General features: G+C 48.4%; 1 protein-coding gene across 1 annotated transcript in view; it reads left to right on the top strand.

The window, feature by feature from the left end:
- The window catches only part of KCNK3 (potassium two pore domain channel subfamily K member 3), a 106,409-nt gene extending 85,329 nt beyond the window's left edge, over positions 1–21,080 (top strand). Inside the window, exon 2 of the mRNA XM_081188831.1 lies at positions 18,602–21,080. Within this exon, the coding sequence (XP_081044957.1) occupies positions 18,602–19,509 (908 nt within the window). The 3' untranslated portion in view covers positions 19,510–21,080. The remainder of the gene's footprint in view (positions 1–18,601) is intronic.
- The last annotated feature ends 6,657 nt before the right edge of the window (positions 21,081–27,737 follow it).

The following is a 27,737-nucleotide window of genomic DNA, read 5'->3' as shown; positions in this document are numbered from 1 at the left end:
TGGATATTACTGATAACTGTTTGCAACACAGGGGTTTAATTGTTTGGTTACTACATGGAAGTTGGGGAAAGCTTGCTTTCTCCTGCTCCGGTGGGTAGGACTCGAACCCATGACTTCAAGTGATGAGAAAGGAGATTCCGACTAAACATAGGGGAAAACTCTGTGATGGCAAGAGCTGTTCAGCAGTGGAACGGACTCTTCCAGAAGGTGATGGACTCTCCTTCCTTGAAGGTATTTAAGCAGAGTTTGGGTACTTTAGCTGAAATTCCTGCACGACAGCTTTTACTGTCAGAAAGCTTTTCCGTATGATCTGATGCAGTAATGCTGGCCAGCTTGGGTAGCTCTATTGGTTGGAGCATGGTGCTGTTACTAGTAAGGTTGAAGGTTCAAATCTCCATATGGGACAGCTGCCTAGTCCTGCATTCCTAGACTAGATTATCTTCTGGGTCCCTTCCAAGGTTATGATTCTCAGAGTCTGGCTCCCAGTTCCTGGGAATCGCAGGCCGGCAGAGTGTTGCTTTATGGATTCAGGCATCTGATTGGCCCCTGAGAGAACGAGGGGCTGGTCTAGATGGGCAATGGCCTGATCCCGCTGTGGGGCTCACCTTATGTCCTTGTTGTTGTTTAGTCGTGTCCGACTCTTCATGGCCCCCTGGACCAGAGCACGCCAGGCCCTCCTGTCTTCCACTGCCTCCCACAGTTTGGTCAAGCTCATGCTGGTAGCTTCGATAGCACTGTCCCACCATCTCGTCCTCTGTCTTCCCTTTCTCCTTGTGCCCTCCATCTTTCCCAGCATCAGGCTCTTTTCCAGGGAGTCTTCTCTTCTCATGAGGTGGCCAAAGTATTGGAGCCTCAGCTTCAGGATCTGTCCTTCCAGTGAGCACTCAGGGCTGATTTCCTTCAGAATGGAGAGGTTGGATCTTCTTGCAGTCCATGGGACTCTCCAGAGTCTCCTCCAGCACCAGAATTCAAAAGCATCAATTCTTCGGCGATCAGCCTTCTTGATGGTCCAGCTCTCACTTCCGTACATCACTACTGGGGAAACCATGGCTTTAACTATATGGACCTTTGTTGGCAAGGTGATGTCCCTCCTTTTTAAGATGCTGTCTAGGTTTGTCATTGCTTTTCTACCAAGAAGCAGGCGTCTTTTAATTTTGTGGCTGCTGTCACCATCTGCAGTGATCATGGAGCCCAAGAAAGTAAAATCTCTCACTGCCTCCATTTCTTCCCCTTCTATTGCAGTGCCCTCCATGGAGCTCTCACATAGAGGACTCCACTTCCTCACCAGCCACCAAGCTGAGGCCTGTTGAGCTTTTAGGAAGGGGAACAGGCAAACTAGGGGGTACCCCCATGTCATTTGGGGGTGCATGGCTGAGAATGGCTGAAAAGCTCTCTCTCTTAGAGATCAGGGTTCATGCCTGAAGCAGGATTTCAATTAATCTCCATCTGGCCTGGCCCAAACCACATGTTAAATTATGTTAAAAGGGCTTATTCCTTATATTTCCTGGGGGATTATCTGCATCTGTGTCTAATGGAATCGGCCAGCTCAGCAAAGAGTTTGTGGAGCGTCTCCATCTCCATCCCCATAGCTATTTTGAAACCTAGGGACATAGCCTTACTGGGAGAAGAGCCTCCTCACATGGAGGGCACACAGCATTTTTTTGGGGGGGGGGGAGACCCACATTCAGGATCTCTGTTGCTTCATGACCATATAGTTTACCCTTGTAGATTGCAGCAGCTGGGACTGTTTAGCTCTGAAACTCCCTTTCTAAATTGTACCAATGGTATGTGGTTCTCAGCACTGGGAATGGTATAGGTTAGAGGTCACCAATGTCCTTATCATTGGAGTTGTAGAATTGGAAGGGACCCCAAGCCAAGTCATCTAGTCCAAGGCAGGAATCCCACTTGAAGAATCCCGAACTGGTGACCATCCAACATCTGCTTAAAAGCCTCCACAAAGGAGAGTCCACCACTTTCCAAGGAAGTCTGTTCCACCGCCAAACAGCTCTTACCATCTTCCTAATCTTTGGTAGGAACCTCTTGCTTGCTTGCTCCATCTACCTACTTGGCTACCATATCTCCTCTTAGTCTTGCATTTCCCGTATCCTTGTCTTGTTAACATGCTTTTTAAATTATGGCGCCCAGAATTGGACACAGTATTCCAGGTGGGGGTCTGACCAAGGCAGAATAGAGTGGGACTATGACTTCCCTTGATCTGGACACTAGACTTCTGTGGACGCAGCCTAGAATAGCATCCATTTGCTGCCTCCTCCTCCTCCTCCTCCTCCTCCTCCTCCTCCTCCTCCTCCTCCTTCTTCTAACACTTGTAGCTCATAGAATCATAGAATCATAGAGTTGGAAGAGACCACAAGGGCCATCGAGTCCAACCCCCTGCTGAGTAAGATGGTCTTCCACGAACACGGTCTTAACAGTGAGTCCATAAGTGACTGTGGAGGCCAGTTGTGGATCCACACGTCCTTCCACAGTGGGGACATTGGTTTCCAGGTGGGAATTGATCACGGTGTGGATTTGCCAAGCAGGCCTTCCTCCTAGCACGTTTCTCCCTTTTGTCCTGAGTTTGAGCGTCTTCAAAGCCCATGACACCTTTGGTAAAGGCTGTTCTCCAACATCCACACCACCCCCAGTGGGTTTCCAGGTGGGAGTTGATCATGGTGAAGGGTTGCCAAGTGTGCCTTCCTCTTAGCACGTTTCTCCCTTTTGTCCTGAGTTTGGGTGTCTTCAAAGCCCATGACACCTTTGGTAAAGGCTGTTTTCCAATTGGAGTGCTTGTAGGCCAGTGTTTCCCAGTTGTTGATGTTTCTACTACATTTTTAAAAAAGATTTGCCTTAAGAGAGTCTTTGAACCTCTTTTGTTGACCACCGGCATTACGCTTATCATCTTTAAGTTCTGAATACAGTAGTGGTTTTGGAAGACGATCATCAGGCATCCGAACAACATGACCAGTCCAACAAAGTTGATTGACTCATGTAAAGTCAAGAGTCTCCTTCTTTGGAGTCTCCTTCTTTGGAGGTCTTTAAGCAGAGGCTTGACAACCATATGTCAGGAGTGCTCTGATGGTGTTTCCTGCTTGGCAGGGGGTTGGACTCGATGGCCCTTGTGGTCTATTCCAACTCCATGATTCCATGATTCCATGATTCTATGATTCTATGATTCTATGATTCTATGATTCTATGAATCTATGATTCTATGATTCTATGATTCTAAGCTTGTGGTCCACCAAGACCTCTAGATCCTTTTCACATGTGCCACTGGTAAGCCAGATGTTCCCCATCTTATGGTTGTGCAGCTGGTCAGACAGGCATCTCTCCCAACCTGCCCTGGAGATGCTATCAGATATTTAACATGGGACCTTTGCATGGAGGGCAGAAGCTCTGCCTCTGAGCTAGAGAGTCCTTCCGCAAAGTGCATAGGTCAGCCATTCCTGCAAGGACGGGGTGTGCCCATGTGTGACGAAAATAGGGACAGTGTCCCTGGGGAGTGCAAACGCACTATGCATACAGTCATGCCTCGTGTTACGTTTGCTTCAGGTTGAACATTTTCAGGTTGTGTCCCGCGGCAACCCAGAAGTACCAGAAAGGGTTACTTCCGGGTTTCGCCGCTTGCTTATGTGCCGACCCTCAAAATGACATCATGCACATGTGCAGAAGTGGCAAATCATGACGTGCAGACGCACAGTTGCACAGACGCGGGTTGTGTTCTGCTCATGTTGCGAACGGGCCTCCGGAACGGATCCCGTTCACAACCAGAGGTACCTCCGTACTCACTTCTCTCCCAATTGGAGGCCATGTTAACTCAGCTGGGGGGAGAATTTGTATTTTGCTTGCCAGCACATTGAAGGCACATCAGGAAACAAACAGAAAGCCAATGCAATTGATGCAAGACCCGTGGTGATGTAGTAAGCAAAGCTCACTCCAGAAAGCAATCTCCAGAAAGCAATGAAGAGCGCATGGCAGTAATCTAAGCGAGAGGCAATTCAGGCATGTATCCCAGCAGTAAGATCAGCTGCAAATGAGAGCAATTATTGAAATCTCTTGATTTCTGTGGGGGGGGGGGAGGAGGGTGAAGACAGACGGTGGTGCCAATGATTAAATGGGCTGCCTTTTGCTCAGGCAAAACATCTGTAGGAATTTCAAGGCCCAGCAAAATAATCCCGGTCTGTTCAGCAGAACCGTCAGGCGTAGGGTTTGCACAACTCTTGACTCGCCCACAATGGAGAACCTACGGCAAATGGATCCTAGATCATCCCACTTGGTGTCAATGTCAATGACTGTATTATCAGGAACAAATAATTAGGGGATTGAGTTGCTGTGATTCAGGGAAAGGGAAAGTTAAGCAGCAGAAATGTTTTTCCCTGGGGCTCTTCGAAGGAAACGAATCTAGCCTGAGGCTGGCACTGGCTCCCTCTTGAGGTCCTCTTAGGTAGCTTCCTGATGAACATCCATAGATTTGTAGAGCTGGAAGGAACCCAAGGGTCATGTAAACCAACCCTCTGCAATGCATTCATCCTGGTTTGTTTGCAGGGGGGTTAGACCAGGGCTTTTTTCCCAGCTGGAACTTGCCAGAAATCAGTTCCGGCACCTCTCAGATGGGCGCCGTTGCCATTCCAAGAGAATGAGGGAGGTGTTCATGGTGAGTTCGGCCACTTCTTTTTCTAGAAAAATAGCTGCTTTAGACAACATTAAGGCACAAAATTATTCCACACTTTCCAGTGAACTTCCCTCCTATCTCTTTATGGAAGAAAGTCTCTCTTTTTTTGGGTCAAATCTTTTTTATTAAGTTTTACATAGTTACCACTATCAATCTTTTTCCAGCTGCTTCCCTTATTTTTCTTAAATAATCCATTTTTGCCATGATTTTTAGTATGTTACAAGCGTTACTCAAATCCTGCCCAAGTTTTTAGTTGTTTACAGTGTTCTCTTAAATACATTATAATCCCCCCCCCCCATTCCCTCTTAAAGATCTTCTCTTCCTGGTTCCTGGTTTTCCAGTCCATTTCGCCATTTCGCCATCATCTTCACCAACCATTCGTCTCTGGTCGGGACTTTGTCTTCTTTCCATCTCTGGGCCAGTAGTATCCGCGCTGCTGTCGTTATGTACACAAATAATCGTTTCTGCTCCCTTTATGGTGGAACGTCTAATCTTTTGGAGAGATGAGTTTGTTGCACGAGACCTTCAAATCCATTTTGATTCTGCAACCTGGAATTTGCTTGAAATTCACTCGGAAGTCATGAAAGCCCAGAAGTACCCCCTAATCTTTTTTACCCTGCAAACCAGGAGGAACGCCTTTTTATCTTTGTTGTGATATTGTGATAGGAATTTTGAGGTCTTAGATATATGTTAAATGTTCATAGGTGTACCAACCAAGCACGTACATAGATCAGCACAGGAAGACCGACCTGGAACCATTTTGATTCCCAAACTGACCAAATGTTTTCCCTGCAAGGAGGGAGGGGGGTCAGAGAGCCTTCCCATTGTCTCAGGAATTGAGTAATTCGCATTTTAATGGGTGACAGACTATCAGGAAAGGATAACCTGGCAAACAGGAAAAACAACATTCCAATTTCTGCTGTAGACCGCCTTTTCTGTGATGTATGTATGATGTTTCTGGGGGTGGTCTTGATCTACAGGGTGGCAATTTCAAAAGTCCATATAAGGCCTTGCGCGTCATTGTTCTGGGTTCCTCCTCCTTTCCTGCGGGTGAGGGGAGCACCCTGTTGCAACAGATCAATAAAGATCAGGCTTACTAGCTGCTTTGCTTCTCAATATTCTCTGGTTGGCCTCTGTTATCTTCTCCTACCAAGAGGGAACCTACGTAAGGACTCTATATGGGCTCTTGGGTATCCCATAAGGGGGAAAGGGGCAGATTTTTGTTCACAACACTACCCTGCTGAGCCACTGATGTTCCTGCTGCTGCTGCCACCACATCACCACATTTCTCTCTCTCTCTCTCTCTCTCTCTCTCTCTCTCTCTCTCTCTGGTCATATTATCCTCTTAAGGCTTTAGAACCATCTGTAATTATGCCTTGCAACTCCAGGGCAAGTTGAAAGCTGATTTTCATAGAATCATAGAATCATAGAGTTGGAAGAGACCCCAAGGGCCATCGAGTCCAACCCCCTGCCAAGCAGGAAACACCATCAGAGCACTCCTGACATATGGTTGTCAAGCCTCTGCTTAAAGACCTCCAAAGTAGGAGACTCCACCACACTCCTGGGCAGCAAATTCCACTGTCAAACAGCTCTTACTGTCAGGAAGTTCTTCCTAAGGTTTAGGTGGAATCTTCTTTCTTGTAGTTTGGATCCATTGCTCCGTGTCCGCTTCTCTGGAGCAGCAGAAAACAACCTTTCTCCCTCCTCTATGTGACATCCTTTTATATATTTGAACATGGCTATCATATCACCCCTTAACCTCCTCTTCTCCAGGCTAAACATGCCCAGCTCCCTTAGCCGTTCCTCATAAGGCATCGTTTCCAGGACTTTGACCATTTTGGTTGCCCTCCTATGGACACGTTCCAGTTTGTCAGTGTCCTTCTTGAACTGTGGTGCCCAGAACTGGACACAGTACTCCAGGTGAGGTCTGACCAGAGCAGAATACAGTGGCACTATTACTTCCCTTGATCTAGATGCTATACTCCTATTGATGCAGCCCAGAATTGCATTGGCTTTTTTAGCTGCCGCGTCACACTGTTGGCTCATGTCAAGTTTGTGGTCAACCAAGACTCCTAGATCCTTTTACTGCCCAGTTTTCATTTTCATCACTGCTGAGGTCAGTCAACGAGGAATTTTCCCATCATCCACTTGGGAAGATCCAAGAGGGTCAGTAGACAGGCCACCACATTTGGGGGCTCAGCAAGCATCTTTGGAGCCCTCTAGTGGGAACCAGTTGCATTTTGGGGGGACCAGCAAAGATGGCTGCCGAGAGGAGGATCATAGGTAATTCTTTGGTCACAGATGATGGGGGCAATGCTGACCATGGGGGCCTCTTAACTTTCACTTGTCTTAGGAAGACCTCTGTTTTGGAGCCCATTTTTGTCTTTGTGAAGAGGTCTACTTGTCCAAATTAGAGAGAAGGGAACAAACAATTTCACTTGGCGTAAATCTGGCAAGTGATGCCCAAATGCCAATGTGTGGGAATGTTCAGGGATGCAAGAGAGGATATATTGTCTGATAATAGCCTTTCCAACTTGTGTTAACAAGTTCACAATTTAGCAGAGTAACATTCCCCTTTTTAAACTCACAGCGGATGCATTTGCTCAGGCTCGCTAAAGCCTCTATAATAACTGTTCTGGTATTTCCCCCTTATTCCCTCATAAAAGATAAGACACGACACAGTCTTCTATAAAAGTATAAAAAGAGTTTACTCACATATCATTCTGCTCACAATAGGATCCCAGAAGGCAGACTTAGCTTAGAAAAGTAACATACACCTGGAAAATATCCCATAAACAGACAGTCCCTTTGTCCTCTCTTGGCTGGAGCCAAGAGAGCATTTTTGGCTAAGCAGATGTTGCTTCTTTGACGAAATAGTCATAGAGAGAGAGATGGCTACCATGCCCTGTGTTTTTGTCGTTACCTGCACAGGTGAGGCCACACCCACCTCTAGTCACATGCAGAGGAAGTCTGTCCCAGCCCAGAAGGAAACAGGAAGTTTACCTGCTGGCTGGACAAACATTCCTCCCCATGTGTAAACATCTTCACTCTAGGAGTGTTGTACTTGACTGCTCTTGTGTTTCACATCCCACACAATGGCCCACAAAACTCCTTCCCAGCAGGTGCTCATCGAGGTAACATTCGGTTACTCCTTTCCTGACAGTGATGCCAGAGTAACCATTGAGTGTGGTGAGGGTGCAGGCTGTTCTTACTTTATCTGTAAGCTACCTTGGTGCCCTGTCGGCTGAAAAGGCGGGGCATAGATTCTTCTTCATCATCCTCATCACAATGAACTTCTCCCTCGTTCTCTTGGAATGGCAATGGTACCCATCTGAGAGGTGCCAGAACTTAGTTCCGGCGAGGTCCAGCTGAAAAAAGGGGGATTTGTCCAGCCCTCTTTTAAACACATATCCCGGTTGGCGGCCATCACTGCCTCCTGTGGCAAGGAGTTCCGCAGTTGAACTCCATGCACTGCGTAGAAGAAGAACTCCCTTTGGCCTGCCTCGAATCTTCCAACGCTCAGCTTCCCTAGATGCCCAAAAGTTCTAACGTGACGAGAGACGGAGAAACACTTTTCTTCCTCCACTTTCTCCATGCCATGCATAATTCAGGACTCCGTGCATAAATATGTCAAGAGTCTCTGCCAAGAAAACTTGAATTCTGCGCCGTTTATGCATTATTTATCAAAATGGCACCCGCCGGCTTGTTTCTCGCACACGTGCCGACGGAATAGAGGTGGGAAGTGTCCCACTTTTGCAAGAGATAGTCCTCTACTTGAAGAATTGCCCGGTACGAGTCTCCGGGAAAGGTACACAGGGGCCTTGGACTAGCCAGGGAACAGGGAGCAGCAGGGTGGACCAGCAGAGACCTCTGAGGACAGAGTTCTGGCCACAGTCTCTTGTTCCCCAGATGGTGGGACCATGTTGTTTAGTTGTTTAGTTGTGTCCGCCTCTTCATGACCCCCTGGACCAGAGCACGCCAGGCACTCCTGTCTTCCACTGCCTCCCGCAGTTTGGTCAAACTCATGCTGGCAGCTTCGAGAACACTGTCCCACCATCTCGTCCTCTGTCGTCCGCTTCTCCTTGTGCCCTCCATCTTTCCCAACATCAGGGTCTTTTCCAGGGAGTCCATCTCATTTTTGACCACATCCAACTTACCCAGGTTCATGATTCTTACATTCCAGGTTCCTATGCAATATTTTTCTTTACAGCATTGGACTTTCCTTTCACTTCCAGGCATATCCGCAACTGAGCGTCCTTTCGGCTTTGGCCCAGCCGCTTCATCAGCTCTGAATCTACTTGTACTTGTCCTCCGCTCTTCCTCAGTAGCATGTTGGACACCTTCCGACCTGAGGGGCTCATCTTCCAGCATTATAACTTTTATATGCCTGTTGTCTTTGTCCATAGAGTTTTCTTGGCAGGGATACTGGAGTGACTTGCCGGTTCCTGCTCCAGGTGGATCACATTTGGTCAAAACTCTCCACTATGACCTGTCTGTCTTGGGTGGCCCTGCATGGCATAGCTCATAGCGCCTTTGAGTTATTCAAGCCCCTTCATCACGGCAAGGCAGTGATCCATGAAGGGGGGTGGGATCATAGAATTGTAAAATTGGGAGAGATCCCCAAAGGCCATCTAGTTCAACCTCCTTGCAATTCAGGAATGACAGCTAAAGAATAATCCCTACAAGATATAATAATGATGATGATGATAATAATAATAATAAAATTCCTTCCAGTAGCACCTTAAAGACCAACTAAGTTCTTGGTATGAGCTTTCGTGTGCATGCACACTTCTTCAGATACCAAATAATAATACTTCAGATACCAAATAATAGTAGTAGTAGTAGTAGTAGTAGTAGTAGTAGTAGTAGAGTGGTACCTCCGTTTGCGAAGGGGATCCGTTCCGGAGGTCCGGCCAGATCCTGAGGTTTTCACAACTGGAGAGACCGCTTCTGCACATGTGTGCATGGCAAAAACCCGGAAGTATACTTCCGGGTTTGCCGCTTATGTATCCTGAAATTTACGTAAGCGGAGGGATATGTAAGCGGAGGTATGACTGTAATAATAATAATAATAACAATAATAACAATAAATTATAATAATAATTTATTATTTATACCCCGCCTATCTGGCTTGGTTTCCCCAGCCACTCTGGGCGGCTTCCAACAGAATATTAAAATACACTAGTCTGTTAAACATTAAAAGCTTCCCTAAAGAGGGCTGCCTTCAGATGTCTTCTAAAAGTCTGGTAGTTGTTGTTCTACCAAGAAGGCCCTCTGCCTGGTTCCCCATAAATTGCCTTCTCGTAGTGAGGGAACCGCCAGAAGGCCCTTGGAGGTGGACCTCAGTGTCCGGGTAGAACGATGGGGGTGGAGACGCTCCTTCAGGTATACTGGACCAAGGCAGTTTAGGTTGGCCAACCAAGCTCTGTTTAGAAACCTCCACTGACAGCGAATCCACCACCTTCTGAGGGCGTCCGTTCCATGGACAGCTCTGACCACCAGAAAGTCCTTGCTAATGTTTAGCCGGAATCTCATTTCTTGCAACTAGAAGCCAGTAGTTCATGTCCCACCCTCTGGAGTAGCAGAAAGCAAGCTTGCTCCCTCTTCATTGTGGACAGCCTTTCAGATGTTTGAAGATGGCTGTCATGTTTCCTCTCAGTATCCTTCAGGCGAAACTATTGCAGATATTAATATTGCACAGTCTGAAGTGACTGGATGCATAAAAACCGAGTCCTTTTGGAATGAAGCATTGTCCGGACCCATTAGAATTTTTTCAAAATTCTACCTGCAGAACTTTCTTGGGAAACAGAACAAAAACATCAAAGATACACACAAATTATCCATGCAATTTATTTTTAATCTTTGTTGGAAGCTGCCCAGAGTGGCTGGGGAAACCCAGCCAGATGGGTGGGGTACAAATAAAATATTGTTATTATTGTTGTTGTTTAGTCGTTTAGTCATGTCCGCCTCTTCGTGACCCCCTGGACCAGAGCACGCCAGGCCCTCCTGTCTTCCACTGCCTCCCGCAGTTTGGTCAAACTCATGCTGGTAGCTTCGAGAACACTGTCCCACCATCTTGTCCTCTGCCGTCCCCTTCTCCTTGTGCCCTCCATCTTTCCCAACATCAGGGTCTTTTCCAGGGAGTCTTCTCTTCTCATGAGTTGGCCAAAGTCTTGGAGCCTCAGCTTCAGGATCTGTCCTTCCAGTGAGCACTCAGGGCTGATTTCCTTCAGAACGGAGAGGTTGGATCTTCTTGCAGTCATGGGACTCTCAAGAGTCTCCTCCAGCACCAGAATTCAAAAGCATCCATTCTTCGGCGATCAGCCTTCTTTATGGTCCAGCTCTCACTTCCATACATCACTACATCATTTTTTTAAGGGGATGTAAATAATATATCTAATATCTCCTTTATCTGCTCTCTTAAATGCATGACCTGCCAGCTTCATCGGATAATGATACTTGTGAGTTTCCTTTGCTTTTCGAAAGTTTGTGGCTAATTCCCTTCTCGTGTTCCTGTGTAAATAATTCAACGGGTTTTTGTGTGCAAATAATAGAAAAGGGCTGCTCAGATTTACTTATTGGTCAAAAAAATGGGTGCAAGATAATTCAAGATGATCCCAAGAAATATGCCCCTCCTGTGCTTGACTTGGATGGGCTTGAACAACTGGCCTGACATACATAATCTCTCCTGTACCTTCTTGATATGGTCTTGGGCGATAATTTTTTTTGCTGCCTCAGTTCTCCATCTGTTATAATACTTCTTAGCATTATAGTTAAAATGCTTCTTAAGATTGCTGAGAGGGTAGTTGATAAAACACACACCATATGTTTAATTTAAATTTACAGCGATGTGTCTGGATAGCTCAGTTGGCTATAGCGTGGTGCAGATCTGATCTCTGTATGGGATAACTGCCTATTCCTGCATTCCAGGGGGTTGGACTAGATGATCCTTGGGGTACCTTATAACTCTACGATTCTCTGTAAACTTGGTACTTGTTTACCTGTGAGATCATTTAACCCTACGTGCACCAACACAACCTCTTCAATCGGGAACCTCTTTGATCGGTGCCATTCCACATTTGCAAGAACTCAATTGTTCGGTGTGGCAACACCTGCAACTCTGGGAAATTGCCCAGAGTTCTTGAGCTTTTTTTAGGGAGGATTGCCAAAAATCGCTCACTCGCATGCCCTGCTGCTCGCATGCGTCGCGATAGCTGCTTGCCTGCTTGTCATCTGTCCCATCGCAGGCACAAGCCGCCAATCACCTGCCCAATTAACGCATCGATAGCCAATCAACACCACCCCTTGTCGCAGCCACCAATAACATGCCTAATAGCCGCTGACAATCTCCGGGTCGCAGCAACAGCCAATCAAACGTCACCCCTATGTGCTATCCATGTACAGGACGACTCCAAAATTTTTAGCTTATTTTTAAAATATAAACCTTCGTCTAATACATGGAAAAGTACAGTAATTGTTGCTCGTTTTTCTTGACATCTGCCTGTCTTGGGAGACAAGGGAAACAAGGGAAGAGTGTGCCTTTGTGGGCGGAGTCGAACCGCTGGGAGGTTGCAGCACCAGTTGTGGCTGCAGAGACTGATGCAGGAGAGACATGTTTTGTTGCAGCCGGGGCAGAGGAAGGCGTCCAGTCAGTGCTGCTGAAGATGCACAATTCTTCTCTCTGTGCTCCTGCAATTTTTTTTCTTAGTGATCATTTCATGGCTTTATCTTTTTTGTAAACTGCTTCAAGGTTTGTTTGTTTTTCTCCTCCGACAGTCAGTGGTCTATGAAATAAAACAAGCCCATAAATGGTGGCAGTATCCTCTGGCTGGTTTGGGAGTAAGAATGCCTCCTTCTATACAGGTGAAACTCGGAAAATTAGAATATTGTGGAAAAGTTCATTTATTTCAGTACTTCTGCTTAAAAGGTGAAACTAATATATGAGATAGACTCATGACATGCAAAGCGAGATATGTCAAGCCTTTATTTGTTATAATTGTGATATTATAGCGTACAGCTGGTGAAAACCCCAAATTCACAATCTCAGAAAATTAGAATATTAAACGAAATCAGCAAAACAAGGACTGCAAATAGAGCAATATTGGAGCTCTGAGAAGCATGCATATGTACTCAGTACTTGGTTTGGGCTCCTTTTGCATTCATTACTGCCTCAGTGCAGCGTTGCATGGCTCCTCAAATCTCTTTTCTGATGAGAGCAGCTTTTGCATCTCATTTGGAAACCAAGGACCCAGAGTCTGGAGGAAGAATGGGGAGGCACACAATGCCAGATGCTTGAAGTCCAGTGTGAAGTTTCCGCAGTCTGTGTTGATTTGGGGATAGGTAGCCGTGTTGGTCTGCCATAGTCAAAATAAAAAAAATCCTTCCAGTAGCACCTTAAAGACCAACTAAGTTAGTTCTTGGTATGAGCTTTTCGTGTGTTAAAACCATGGAGAGACCTGGTCTGAACAAAGACATTGGATTCTTATCTCATTATACATGACTAAGCCATTTCTCACCTTCTCACCCCTTGCCTTTTCCTGTAAGACCTATTACAGTCGTTAAGAGTCGTCAACAGGCTCATCTCAGCTATCTGCCAATCTCCCATTCCCACCACCCTTCTGAGTAATACCCCTCCCCACCTTCTCACTATATAGAAGGATCTGGCAACTTCTGTTTCAGTGTATCTGAAGAAGTGTGCATGCACACGAAAGCTTATACCAAGAACTAACTTATTATTTTGATTTGGGGAGCCATGTCATCACAATATTCTAATTTTCTGAGTTTCACCTGTATAAACCACTCTCCTGTGCCAGAAGGTCTTCTGAGTTGATGCTCTTTGATTCCTGGACAGAGATTTGCCAGCTGTGGAGAATTGTGGCTGTGTGTTTTCCTTTCGATGTGCAACTGGACTGCTCCCAAGAGATTGCCACAGTTCCAAATGTGCTGTGGGGATCTCAAAGTTTCCTCATCCCCTCCCCCAGCTCATTATCCGAGTCCACAACTCGACTTAAGTTCAAGCCCGGCTTGTCATGGATTAACTTCCAGCGAGCTCTTCCCACTAGCCCTCTCTTCCCCATTACAAAGGGCCAGGGCCAGATTTAGGTTTGATGAGGCCCTCAGCTCCGGAAGGGAATGGGGCCCTTTCTATGTCCAGCTGTCCTTTGCCAACAACAAATTGTCTCTGTTTTGTGTTGAATATATGCTCTATGGTAATTTATGGACCTCATAGGTATCTCAAGCCATTTGCCCATGTTGCCCTGCAACCAGTCCATGCAGAATGTCGGCACCCTATATATAGAAAGGAGCAAACCAGTGATATTTGAGGGAGCAGGCTAGCAGGCATGGCCCATGACTTACATCTTAGGAGCCTACACAACACAAAACACTGTTGCTGTATGTGGGTTTTATTTCATTTGTTTTTTCATCTTATATTTTCGAAATATACATCCAGTTTTCCCCCTTTAGATTTTTTTGGGGCCCCCCACATAAATCCAGGACTGCAAAGGGCCAGCAATGGGGAGCAACCTAGCTGTCTAGTTTGTCTCGAAGGCCTGGCTTCTCCTGCCCAGTAACAACCATGGCTGCTGAGATTTGCGGATATTGTCATTTCCTGTATCCGATTTAACTAGGGATGGAAGGACCTGTCAATTTATGATCTCTCACTTTCTCATTTCCCCCCAGTCTTAAACACAGTCCTCTGCATCTGGTGGCGATTTGTGATTACCAATGAAAATTTGTCAGGATTTCAGTGCAAACCTGTCCTGATAAACACAGATCTATATGCAGCCTTATCATTTTCTGCAAGCCATTTCCCCTATTTTTTTGGTACGTTATTTGCACTAATACCTTCATTCTTATGCACATGTTCCTGTAATGTTTGCATTTATGCAAGCATTGCTTGGTTGGAGCACTGCATTGCAAAATTCGGCTAAGTGCGACTTTTGAAGGACGTCTGAGTCTCAATCTGCATATCGCCTTGGAAAGTGTAGAGCTGGTTTTGAACATGTTCTGCATTGGATTTCTCCCCCAGTCCTAGATTCGACTGGCTGAAATTTCTGTCTCATTTGGCTGTTGGACTTCTGTGCCAACACAGAGTGTGCGCAGCGACTGGGGCAAAGAAATAAATACCTTTGCTTAGTTTTATTTCAAATACTTAACAGTCAAACGCTGTAAGCCATCACTCATCACCAGCAAACAAAGCATTTGATTAAGTTAAATACAGTTTTAAAATAACCAATTACCCTATCGCATCCCTTCATTCGGTGCAGAAAGTAAATCCCCCCTTTAATTAGTCACGTTGTCAAGAGACCACAGGTGTGCTGCCAAGCCTCTGAGTAGCACCATTGACCATCTCAAGATAAAGAAAAACCCAACACAAGCAGGCTTCCAATTTGAAATGGGGGTGGGGGGGGGACAGAAGCTGTGACCCCACCCCCAATGGCAGTAGCCTGTCATGCAACCCCCCTGGAAAACCTGACCTTTAACACCTTTGTCTGAAACTGGAACGAGAGTTTTTGCTCTCCAGTTTCGTACATCCCAGCTGGCAAATCAACCACGCTTTGTGAGGGAGAAGGAGAAGGTGAAATATCAAGAAGTTTGCCTCCTTCCCTGCAGTGGGTGCGAAATCAGCAGAGGGAATTCTTACATCCTCAGAGGCTCAGGGGTGGTTCTGGTCCAGCAGGATATGGTCTTCTCAGTGGTGGCCCCTAAGCTATGGCACCTTTGTCGTATGGCTTCCAAAGGTTGAGGAAGAAACACCTCTTTGCTCTTAACACTGGAGGAGTATGTTCTTAGGACCCACCTTGTTTTTAGGGTCCAAAGTTGTTTCAGCCGTTGAAAGGCGGTTGGAGGATGGATGGCGGCCAACAGATTGAGGTTGAATCCTGACAAGGCAGAAGTACTATTTTTTGAGGGGGGGGAGAGGGGGCGGGCTGGTGTGAAGGACTCCCTGATCCTGAATTGGGTAACTCTGCCCCTGAAGGACCAGGTGTGCAGCCTGGGAGTCATTTTGGACTCACAGCTGTCCATGGAGGCACAGGTCAATTCTGTGTCCAGGGCAGCTGTTTATCAGCTCCATCTGGTATGCAGGATGAGACCCTACCTGCCCGCAGACTGTCTTGCCAGAGTGGTGCATGCTCTGGTTATCTCCCGCTTGGACTACTGCAATGCGCTCTACGTGGGGCTACCTTTGAAGGTGACCCGGAAATTGCAACTAATCCAGAATGCGGCAGCTAGACTGGTGACTGGGAGCAGCCGCCGAGACCACATAACACCGGTCTTGAAAGATCTGCATTGGCTCCCAGTACATTTCCGAGCACAATTCAAAGTGTTGGTGCTGACCTTCAAAGCCCTAAATGGCCTTGGCTCAGTAGACCTGAAGGAGCGCCTCCATCCGAATCGTTCAGCCAGGATACTGAGGTCCAGCGCCAAGGGTAAGGTTACCAGATTTTTTCCAATGAATCTGGGGACACTTTTCAACTTCCTACTAAATAGATGGATTTTGTCAGGGGACTGATTAGTAAATCCGTGGAAACGGGGTTGTCTGGTAACCTTAACCAAGGGCCTTCTGGCGGTTCCCTCCCTGTGAGAAGTGAGCTTACAGGGAACCAAGCAGAGGGCCTTCTCAGTGGTGGCGCCTGCCCTGTGGAACGCCCTCCCACCAGATGTCAAAGAGAACAACAACTATCTGACTTTTAAAAGACATCTGTTTAGGGAAGTTTTTAATGTTTAATGTTTTATTGTGCTTTTAATTTTGTTGGGAGTCACCCAGATGGGCGGGATACAATGTTGCTGTTGTTGTTGTTTATTTTTAATGTTGTTTTGTAATGTCAAAGAGATAAACAACTACCTGGCATTTAGAAGACATCTGAAGGCAGCCCTGTTCAGGGAAGTTTTTAATGTGTGACATTTTGATGTATTTTTAATCTTTGTTGGAAGCAGCCCAGAGTGGCTGGGGAAACCCAGCCAGATGGGTGGGTACAAATAATAATAATAATAATAATAATAATAATAATAATAATAATAATAATAATTTGCTGTAATTTGCCCTAGTGTCAGGCACTGGCTGGATAAAGAGGAATGGTGGAAGAGCCCAGAGGGAGAGAATTTGGATTCTGGGAAAGCACAGAGGGAGAGAATTTGGATTCTGGATTCTAGCGGTGGGAATAGCGGTTTAGGTCCACACCCCAGAGGAGGGGAAGAGCTGAGAAGTGCTAGAAGCTGGGATCTTGGAGGAGGAGGAGAAAGAAGAGGAAACAGGCAGGTGGCCCAGCGCAAGGCAGAGACAGGAACCTGACCTGGCAGCTCCACCACAGAGCCACCCTAACAGCTTCTCTTCTGACAGCCGGCAAGCCCCCTCCACTCCCAGAACAAGCATAACTGTCAAGCGTCCCTTATTTGGCGGGACAGTCCCTTATCCCAGCGCCATGTCTCGCTGCTGTCCCTTATTGATGATGTCCCTTAAATAAGCTACTGAAGGTAATGGGGCCCTTTCTATGTCCAGCTGTGCTTTGTCAACAACAAATTGCTGCTGTTTTTTGTGTTGAATATATGCTATATGGTAATTTATGGACCTAATAGGTATCTAAAGCCATTTGCACGCAACAAAATATGTATTTTATCAAAGTAATTGTTGCTCCCTTATTTTGGCTGCTGATCCCTTATTTTCGAGGCTGCTGGTCCCTTATTTTCAAATCTGTAAGTTGACAGCTATGAGAACAAGGCGTCTGAGGCATGTTGCAGAGCAGAGAGCCAGGCAGACGCAGAGAGGGTCCCTTGGGAGTTGCATAGACAGAGTGAAGGGCCGGACACAGAGGGATAAGGAGTGGAGGGGTGGCGGCGTTACAAGCCAGTCCGGGCAACCGCTTCATCTAGACGGGATCAACCCTGAGAAGCCTCTGTTCTGCTTCCTTAATGGAAAAACAAACTAATTAATTGTAAATTCGCTGGTGTTTCCCTGTCTTTCTTTGATCTGTGAACGACCTGCTCTCCTTGCCAGCTCCCTGACAGTTGGACTTTAAGGTGAAGAGTACAGTGGATGCTCGGGTTGCGAACGCGATCTGTGCAGGATGCACGTTCACAACCCGCAGCGTTCGCAACATGCACGGGATGCAATTCGGCGCTTCTGTGCATGCACAAAGCGCAATTTAGTGCGTCTGCGCATGCCCGACTGCCGAAACCTGGAAGTAACCCGTTCTGGTACTTCCGTGTTTCAGCAGTCCGCAACACGAAGAAACGCAACCTGAAGCAGACACAACACGAGGTATGACTGTACTTAACAATAGATAACTAAATATGTGGGTCTGTGGGGGAAGCACACCTTGGGCACTTTGCATAGCCACACCACACTCCGTGACTTTGTTCCCCTCCGATTCCCCCCTCCCCCTTCCAAGTTTCCGTTTGCCCATCCCTTTCTCCTCCCCACACGGCCCTCCATGCCCCATACGGTGAGCCCTACGACAAGGCCAACCCCCCACGTCCCTGACCCCCCCATTCCCCCTTTGCCCCCTTGCTTTGCTTGAGGTGGGCGCTGCTCCTGCCTGCAGACTTGGTGGTGTGGCTCTGCTGCGTGCCCAGGCTGAAGGGATGGGGTGGCGGCATTGGGGGCGGCAACAACATCATCATGGCGATGGAGCCTTGTGGCTTCTCCGGGCTCTTGTACCAGAAGCAGGAGCACATGGACCGGAAGAGGAGGACCGTGGCCCAGACACACCACCACCGAGTTTGCAGGCCAGTCCCGACTCCCCTCCCGTCTCTCCGGCTGCCATTTTGGACGAGGAGGAGGAGGCAACTCCCAGCACGCCTGCCTGCCGAGCCCAGACGAGGAGGTGGGAGGCCCGTCTCTCCACCTTCCTCCCCGCCAGCGACCGCTCCCCGTAACCCGCGAGGCGCTACTGACCGGGCTTGCCTCTGCTTTGTGTCTTTGTTCCGCAGGGTACGGCCACGCGGCCCCGAGCACCGATGGCGGGAAGGTCTTCTGCATGTTCTACGCCCTGCTGGGGATCCCTCTCACCCTGGTCATGTTCCAGAGCCTCGGGGAAAGGATTAACACGCTGGTGAGGTACCTCTTGCACCGCATCAAGAAGTGCCTTGGGATGAGGCGGCCGGAGGTCTCGATGGCCAACATGGTGACCATCGGCTTCTTCTCCTGCATCAGCACCCTCTGCATAGGAGCTGCTGCCTTCTCCTACTATGAAAACTGGACCTTCTTCCAGGCCTACTACTACTGCTTCATCACACTCACCACCATCGGCTTCGGAGACTATGTGGCCCTGCAGAAGGAGCAGGCCCTGCAGACTCAGCCCCAGTATGTGGCCTTCAGCTTCATCTACATCCTCACCGGCCTGACCGTGATCGGCGCCTTCCTCAACCTGGTGGTGCTGCGCTTCATGACCATGAACGCCGAGGACGAGAAGAGGGACGCCGAGCACCGGGCGCTGCTCAGCCGCAACGGCCAAGCCAGCAGCGTCCACACCACGGACACCACGGCGTCCTCCACGGCCGCCGTGCTGGGGGGTGTGGGGGTGGGCAGCGGGGCCGGGGGGCGGGGGGGCCTCCGGAACGTCTATGCCGAGGTCCTACACTTCCAGTCCATGTGCTCCTGCCTCTGGTACAAGAGCCGGGAGAAGCTGCAGTACTCCATTCCCATGATCATCCCCAGGGACCTCTCCACCTCGGACACCTGCATGGAACAGAGCCACTCGTCTCCGGGGCGGTACCCCGAGACGCCGCCCAACCGGTGCTTCTGCAACGCCCAGCGATCGGCCATCAGCTCTGTCTCCACGGGCCTGCACAGCCTGTCCGCCTTCCAGGGACTCATGAAGCGGCGCAGCTCGGTCTGAAGGCTGGCGAGACCCTCTCCGGGACTGTCCTCCATGGCAGAGGAAGGGGAGGAGGAGACCGGTGGGGGTGGGGTAGGGAGATAGGCAGGCAGAGACCCCAGGCTGGGAGGAACGGTGCCCACCGTAACCGAAAATTCATACAGGTGACAATCTAAAGGGAAGGGAAGAGTCGGCAGCTGAGCCAGGCATCGTGAGCCTAGGAGGACAGAGCAAGAGATGGGTTGGCTCCCTGGGTCACGGGGAAACCGAGTCATGGAGAGCTCAGAGGGGGCTCAGCTGCAGAAAGGGGGGTGAGATATGGAGGTCAAGCTGCTCCAGAGGGGTCAGCTGCTTCGAGCCCATTCTTCCCTGGAAGGGAGTCCCGCCGGCCACACTTCTGAATGCTCCCAGTTGCAGCAGCTCCGCAAAAATGTGAAACTTGAAAATCGGGGTGTCCCCCCCATGGGAGTGGGGTATGGGATAAAGTGGGGCGGGGGGCAGCGGCAGCTCTCCTGGCTGAGTGTGATTTATACCTCTGTGTAGACTGATGGAAGGACATAGCATCTCTCCTCACCCCTGGCCAATAAATGGGGGGAAATTAAGTTCTGGGTCACCCCACGCCATCCATTTCTTTCCCTTCATTTTAGGGGTGAGTTAGCTCCTTTCTCCCCTGTAAGGAGGGGTTTGTGCATCAGATACGGGGCAGGGAACTCTGACCCTAAGTGTGCAAATGTCTTCAGTTACGAATGGTGTGTGTTGGCTCTTGGGTGACCAAAGGCGGCCATTGATGTGCTGTGTCCCGTTCCTTCGGGGCGATCTCCACTCCAGGGGACAAGGCCATGCAAAGCAGCTCCTGGGTCGTGCACCTCTGGGCTTGTGTGTTTTCCGCAACGCGGATGAACTCGCCCCTCCTTGCAGCTTTATACAAGACCTTTTATGCAAGAGTACATGAAGCCCGTGAAACACCCAAGTCCTGCTCCACGGGGCTCAGAGCTGTGCACCATATCTCCCCAGTCTTGACCCACCCCTCCCTCTTTTTGCCCTCAGCCCCCACAGCTTCCTCTCAAATCTGTCTCTGTTTTGGAGGGCGGTTGCATTGCTCTTTTCTTTAGTCACAGCACAGGATCATGCCAGCAACGTCCTGACTTGTGGGCGCAAGCTCCGACCCATCACCCCTGCAGCCAAGAGATTCCCACTTTTCTAGGAATGGCTGTTTTCCTGCAAAAATGCAGTAGCCATACAAAAGAGGGGTATTTAGCAGGCAAAAATGAGCCAGTGAGAAGTCCATTGACCCCACCAGCCAGTTGCTCCTATTGGAAAATCAGCCACATCTCCGCCATTGATGTTGGCCAGTGGCCTTCAAACTAACCCACATAGCTGCTGGGGGCATGCTAGAACATTGTGGGATCAGCCAGACCAGAGGCCCCCTCCATCTGCCAACTCAGATCAGAGGAGCATCCGATCAGAGAAGCATCCGATCTGCCCATTTTGGTTTCTCATCTTTTCCAGTTCAGTTCTCCATGATTCCACACCAGTTTGTGATTTATTTTCCTCTAAAAAAAGATTAAAAGTTCATCGGCATTGGATTCAAATTACGACTCTATGATACTATTTACCTGCCTTACGGGGTGACGTCTGTAGATTCAGGATGTCCCACTTTAAACAGGACAGTTGCACAGGATGTGTCCCCCATCTTATAGTACAGTCGTACCTTGGTTGTCAAACGCCTTGGTACTCGTCCGTTTTGGCTCCCGAAGACCGCAAACCCAGACATGAAAGTTCCGGTTTGCGAACGTTTTTCAGAAGCCAAACGTTCAATGCGGCTTCTGATGGAGTGTAGGAAGTTCCTGCAGCCAATCAGAAGCCGCGCCTCGGTTGATGAACGTTTTCGGAAGTGGAACGGACTTCTGGAACGGATTCCGTTTGAGAACCAAGGTACCACTGTAGTTGTTTCAGAGGGTGGAAGTTGTGGCAGTGGGCGAGGGGTTGCAAAGGAGGAGGAGGGGTCCTGGCACTTCTCTTCCATCTCCAACGTCGTAGGTCGGTCCGGGAGAGGACGCCATCTTGCCACTCCCTTTGGGCAGCACAATGTTTGGGGCTGGCCCTAGAGGCCGCTGTTCTTTCTGAGGGATGGTGGTGGTGGAGAACCCCTGTCCCCATTCTCTCCCTTCCTGGGGCAAGTTCCACTGACCTCGCCCTCCGTCCGTGGCCTGCTCTGGAGCTAAGAGCATTAAACTTTCTCCCAAGCATCCGTCGCTTCTCCTTCTGCACATTTGCTGAACATCGGTGTGCAGAGCACTCTGTGTGTGGTGCAGCGGAGGGAATTGGGAGGAAAGCAGAGAGAGAGAGAGAGAGAGAGAGAGAGAGAGAGAGAGAGAGAGAGAGAGAGAATCACAGTCCAGCTCTGCTTCCCAAGTAAAACAGGCTCACGCACCAGCGAGCAAATTAGGCTAAGACGGTCTTAGGCGAAAGCTTTTTATATTTCTGCCCATGTGACCCCGGCCGCGGCGGCAGAGGCAACCCGCGAAGCGTCACGTAGGCAAAGGAGGAAGTCGAGGCCGGCTGGGTTGCAGACGAACCCTCTGGGATGCCTCCCTGTGCCCTGTGGCTGGTTCCAGAGCGGCAAAGCGTGGAGGGGGAAGATGGATGGGTCGATGGAGGAGGAACGATCCCTGAGCTCTTTTCGGAAGGAGAAATGCGTCTTTCTGCATGCGTGTGTGCATGTGTGCAATTCACGGCCCCGCTCGATAAAAACCCCTTTTCTGATCCGTCCATTTTGGCAAAGCTGTACAGGCCTCTTAGGAGGCAGAATTAGGCCAGGAAGCATTAAGCGAGCATATTGCTCTCGCCGCTGTCAATCATGCCCATCCCGCGTCGTTAAGCAATAGTGGCTTAACGGGGAGGGGGAGGGGAGTGGAGGCACTGAGCGAATGAGATCTTCCCTCACGCATTTCATTACCTGGGAGTAAGAAGGGAGGCGAGAAAGCAATATCTGCCGGCTGGCTTAAATGAGCCACAGTTTCTCAAGCGGAGGATCAATTGTCCCTGGAAACCCTGATCCAAGAGGAGCAAAGTCTGGATTGTAGGATCCCAGGAAGTCAGGAATCTGGTACTGAGACAAGCCAGGGTTCAGCCCAGCACAGGAACCCTCATGCTGCCTAGCAGTGGCTCTCCAGGGTTCCGGGAGCGAGTTCCGCTTACTTGGTGGGCGCTCTGCACATGCTCAGGTGCACTTCCTTTGCAATTCAGATCCAGCATTGGGAACACAGTGAAGCCCCAGCTCAGGACCTCAAATATTTACTGAAACTGAAACATGGTAGGGAGGTCTTGCACCCCTCCTGTGTCCCTGGCCTTTGAACTCAGGGGTGGCCAACACGCTGCTCTCCTGAGAATGCTGGTCTAGAGTTCCGATCATCCCTGGCCAGCCGCTGGGGATTATGGGAGCTGTAGTCTTGTAGCATTTTGGCCTATCTGTGTTCTTCCCAGCGTTCCTCATTAATTCCTTGCCTTTTTAAGGCAACATTTCACAACGGAAAACTGCATGCACCCGGCAACACGTACCTGGGCGACTGTGAATCTACGTGTCGTGTGAACAACTCCCATGGAGGTCTCTTCCAGCTCCACAATTCAACGATTCTGCGGTTCTAATCCAGGCTGCCTCAACCTCGGCCCTCCAGATGTTTTGAGACTACAATTCCCATCATCCCTTACCACTGGTCCCGCTAGCTAGGGATCATGGGAGTTGTAGTCCCAAACCACCTGGAGGGCCGAGGTTGAGGAAGCCTGTTCTAATCCCTCAGGAATACCCCTCTTCATGAGACCCTGAAAATATGGGTGCCCCCAGGGCGACAAAGAGGGCAGTTCCCACCCCCTCCATATGAACCATAATCTCCAGATCCCCATTTTTCATTCAAAAAATCAAGAATAAATTTCTAGCCTTTGTAGAACCTGAGACAGGAGGCACAACGTACAGGTGCTTTTCTAATTTTTTGGGGGGTGTTAACTTGCTCTCTCTCTTTCTGTGTTTTCCTTTGCCCACATCCCCTTGGAAAATCCCTGATTGATGCCCTGGGAATATCTGTTTGTCTGCAGGAGGCAAGATGAGTTTTTTGTTCTGTTCCAGCAAGGCTCCCCTGATGCGCTTTCATCCATTTCATTTCCTTTTAAAATTTGTATACCGCTTTTAACTCACCCGAGTCACAAAGCGGCTTATGTACAATAAATAATACCATAGCAGAACACCGCAATCACAACATAAATCATGTAAAATAATTAACAAATCATCGGTAAAACAACCTCCTTCGATAAAGCACTGTTAACGAAACAGCTTAACAAATAGGCTAAACAGCACAACCACGAGAAAAGTCGTATTATAAAATTATCCTGAATACCATCAGTTTGCTGCGATTCCTGCATCTCAGGGATTGGGCTGGATGACCTTTGAGGGTCCCTTGCAACCAATTTTATGGTTATACCAGTAACCCTGCAATACGGTGAACCTCAAATGTGTATTGATCACTATGGTTCGCTTCGTGGGAATGTTCAGGGAGGCAGGAGAGGATATATTGTTTATTAATATCCTTCCTAACTTGTGCTAGCAAGTTCTATAACTTAGCAGACTTTCACTTTCCCCTTTTAAATGCACAGTGGGTAGCTGGTTGCAGGCTCGTGTAAGCCTCTCACTATTAGGTTCCAGGTAATTCACCTTATATCCCTCTTAAAAGAATAAACACGCCACAATCTTGTGTAAAGTAGTTTACTCACATTCTGTTCACAGTTGGATCCCTGAAGGCAGACTTAGTTACAAATATGTACATGTGGATGTACCCCATATGGGGGAATAATCCCAGTGCTTCTGCTAGCTGAGAGCTAGCAGAGCATTTCTAGCTAAAAAGCTGATCCAACGGTGCAAGGCGTCAAAGAGAGAGTGTGCTGCGTGTCCTATCCTTTTGTGTTACCTGGACAGGTAAGGTCACACCCACATTCAGTCACATGCAAAAGAAGGATGCTCCAGCCAGGAGGAAACAGGAAGTATTCAACTGGCTGGACCAAACATCCCCCTGCATGTCCACTCTAGGAAAATGAGGAATGTTGTACTTGACTGCTCCTTATGTATCACATCCCACACCCTTAACAGTAGAGCCCCACACTAGAGGCAATTAGTCACACACATCTGAGCTGCGCCGGGAGAAATGAGTCTCAATTTACAAGCCGCGATCCCTGCCTTGCACGGGGTTCGACTCGGTGAGCCTTGGGGCTCCCTTGCAACTCTGCAACTCTATGCTTCTAAGTCCTATTGAGCTCAACAGGACTTAACATTGAGTTACGTGCAACATGAATGACCCAAGCCAGGCTAATTTTGCGGTAGTTGGAGGTTCTCCATGTTCAGACAGCAGGACACACACACACACCCCGATTATGTGGGTGCAGTGAACCCCAGATTATTTCCATTCAAGCTCTTTATTCTTGATCCACTGCTTGTTTCCGGGAAAACCCTAAATTCCACCCGCCTTTGCACATCCAAGGAAATGGGCACAGTTTCCTCACTTGGTGCGAGATGAAACCGAGGCAAATCAAGAGCCCCTAGTCACCCCCAGTCTTAAACTCAGAGCCTTCTAATTATTCCGAGACGAAAGCAACTTGCAGGGTTGTTATCTCAGAATAATAAGACCTCCCCCCCATCAACGGATCTGGGTTCACGGTCTGTTTTCCTTGAGCTATCAGAAGTGATTCTGCTGCAACGAATTAGCCGGGCAGGTTGCCGTCTAGGAAATAAGTGCGTTTTTAGAGTTATCTCCCAGTTCTGCTTCAAAATCAGGGACTTTTGCTGAATTCCTCAACTGCAGGGGAATTCCGCAGGGCTTCACTGCTCATGGGGGAATAAAAATAGAAATCAGAAAAATGATAATATTCAGCTGCAACACCCAGAAGCAATGAATGAGAGTGGCATTTGAAAGCTGTCTCAGGGGGCTTGGCCACACACACCTTTCACCCAGCTCTTTCCTGACACAGCTCTGTGCTTTAAAGCTCCATCTTCCCCCCCACGAAAAAAAAACCACTCTTGAGTGCATTATCAGAGCAAACGTCAATTCAGATTTCCTGTGCATTGCTGTTTGCGCCGATTCAGCTTTAGAGATTGAGTTTTCGTGGGGGGGGGAGGGAGGTTCTCGGACGTTGAGGTTTAAAGTGTGGGAATGTTCACACACTTTCAATATTGTCTGATTTTAGCCTTTAACAAGTTCACCATTTTAGCAGAGTAACATTCCCCTTTTTAAACTCACAGCGGAGTTGCTCAGGCTCACTAAAGCCTCTATAATAACTGTTCTGGTATTTCCCCCTTATTCCCTCATAAAAGATAAGACACGACACAGTCTTCTATAAAAGTATAAAAAGAGTTTACTCACTCACATTCTGTTCACAATCGGATCCCAGAAGGCAGACTTAGCTTAGAAAAGTAACATACACGTGGAAACTATCTCATAAGGAGACAGTCCCTTTGTCCTCTCTTGGCTGAGAGCATCTTTGGCTAAGCAGATCTTGCTTCTTCGATGAAAGTAGTCACACTTTTGTTGTTACCTGCACAGGTGAGGCCACGCCCACCTCTAGTCCCATGCAGAGGACGTCTGTCCCAGCCCAAAAGGAAACAGGAAGTTTACCTGCTGGCTGGACAAACATTCCTCCCCATGTGTAAACATGTTCACTCTAGGAGTGTTGTACTTGACTGCTCTTGTGTTTCACATCCCACATAAAGAGTGAGCCATGCTTTGAAAGAGTGGAGGAAATGTACGTGTGCATAAGGAAATGTGCATTAGCTGATATTCCTGCATGGCAAAGGGGTCAGGCTAGATGACCCTTGGTATCCCCCTCAACAATTCTATGATTCTTACAGCTTAAGAGCTGCAGTGATTCTCCCACAACCAACTGGGAGAAATCATTGAGACTGGGTGAGTGGTTTATAGTGCAGCTGGGGTGGGAAGAGGGTAGACAGAATCACTGAATCGTAGTGTTGAGAGGGACCTCCAAGGATCATCCAGTCTAACCCTCTGCAATGCAGGGACCTCAGCGAAAGAATCCCTGGCTGACATGCAACTGGGAGGGCCAAGGCCACTAAGCAAGCCAAAGGGAGGTGCCAGCTGTTTCTTCACATTGCCCCATTGCTCTGATGGGCAAACCGATCCCAAAACACTCATCAAAGGGAAATGCTTTGTTGCAAAACAAATCCAGAAATTCAAAATGTAAAAAGCCGGCCTTCTACCCTGTTGCAAGACTCCGCTGCAAAAGAATGAAGTCTGCCAAATGCAAAAAAGGTGAAGCCTCCAGACGTGTCCTTGGTCGGAACTCGAACCCGTAGCCTCCTGCGCTGGCACTGGCACGCTGCTCCTGCCCATTGCTACGCCTCTCCTTTGCCAAAGAGCCGCTCCGCTTTCCTTTTCCGGCTAACGCTGCACACCAAAGGCGGTGGCTCAAGTCTGGGGGGGAAAGAAATCTCAGCCTAACTAACCTAAGCGCGGGGTTGGACTGGATGACCTTCAGGGGTCCCTTCCAACTCGGCAGTCCTATAATTCTATGCTGCAGCTGCATGACCGATGCAGCAAGTTGCTGGGAATCAAGCTGGGGAGACGCTCAAGACTAGGACTGAGCCCTGCGGCAATATTCCCTTCCTCTTCCTATTCATTTTATGGGCCAGCCCACTTGGACTATTAGGGTATTTTGGGCTTTGGGGGCAGAATTCAAAGGTCATGGGGAAAATAGATCAAGCCGGTGTTTTGCAAAGTTGCAAAGGTGACCCTGCATTTTGCTATTTTTCCACAGGCGAAGAAGAATTAACCCCCCCCCCCCCAATTTCTAATACTTGACATTGTATATAATGTTAGATATGGGATTTTAAAGAAGAGCTATTTATTATAAATGACGCTATGTACACACCATATCGACGTAGACGTGATCTCTTGCAAGGGTATTGCAGGGGGGGAACTTGCTTCCGAGCAACTGGGGAGAATTTTATTCTTAGCTGGGGTTTTTTTCACCCATAGAAAAATAAAGAGTTGGGGGGTGGGGTGGGGGTGGAATAAAATGCTCCTGGACAAATCTTCTCTCTTTCTCATGCCAAAGCATATTTGTACCGCTCTTTTACTTTCATTTTAGAAACAAAATAAAGTCTGAATTCAAGATCAGCTGCCTCCCTCCGTTCTTTGAACCACTCCCCCTTTCTAGATATCTGGGATGTGCTGCCTTTGTGGGTTATTGCT

Source organism: Podarcis bocagei (assembly GCF_964188305.1).
Source record: "Podarcis bocagei genome assembly, chromosome: 3".
Classification (NCBI taxonomy): Eukaryota; Metazoa; Chordata; class Lepidosauria; order Squamata; family Lacertidae; genus Podarcis; species Podarcis bocagei.
The sequence above is the reverse complement of the archived record's forward strand: the minus strand, read 5'-3'. Positions and strand labels throughout refer to the sequence as shown.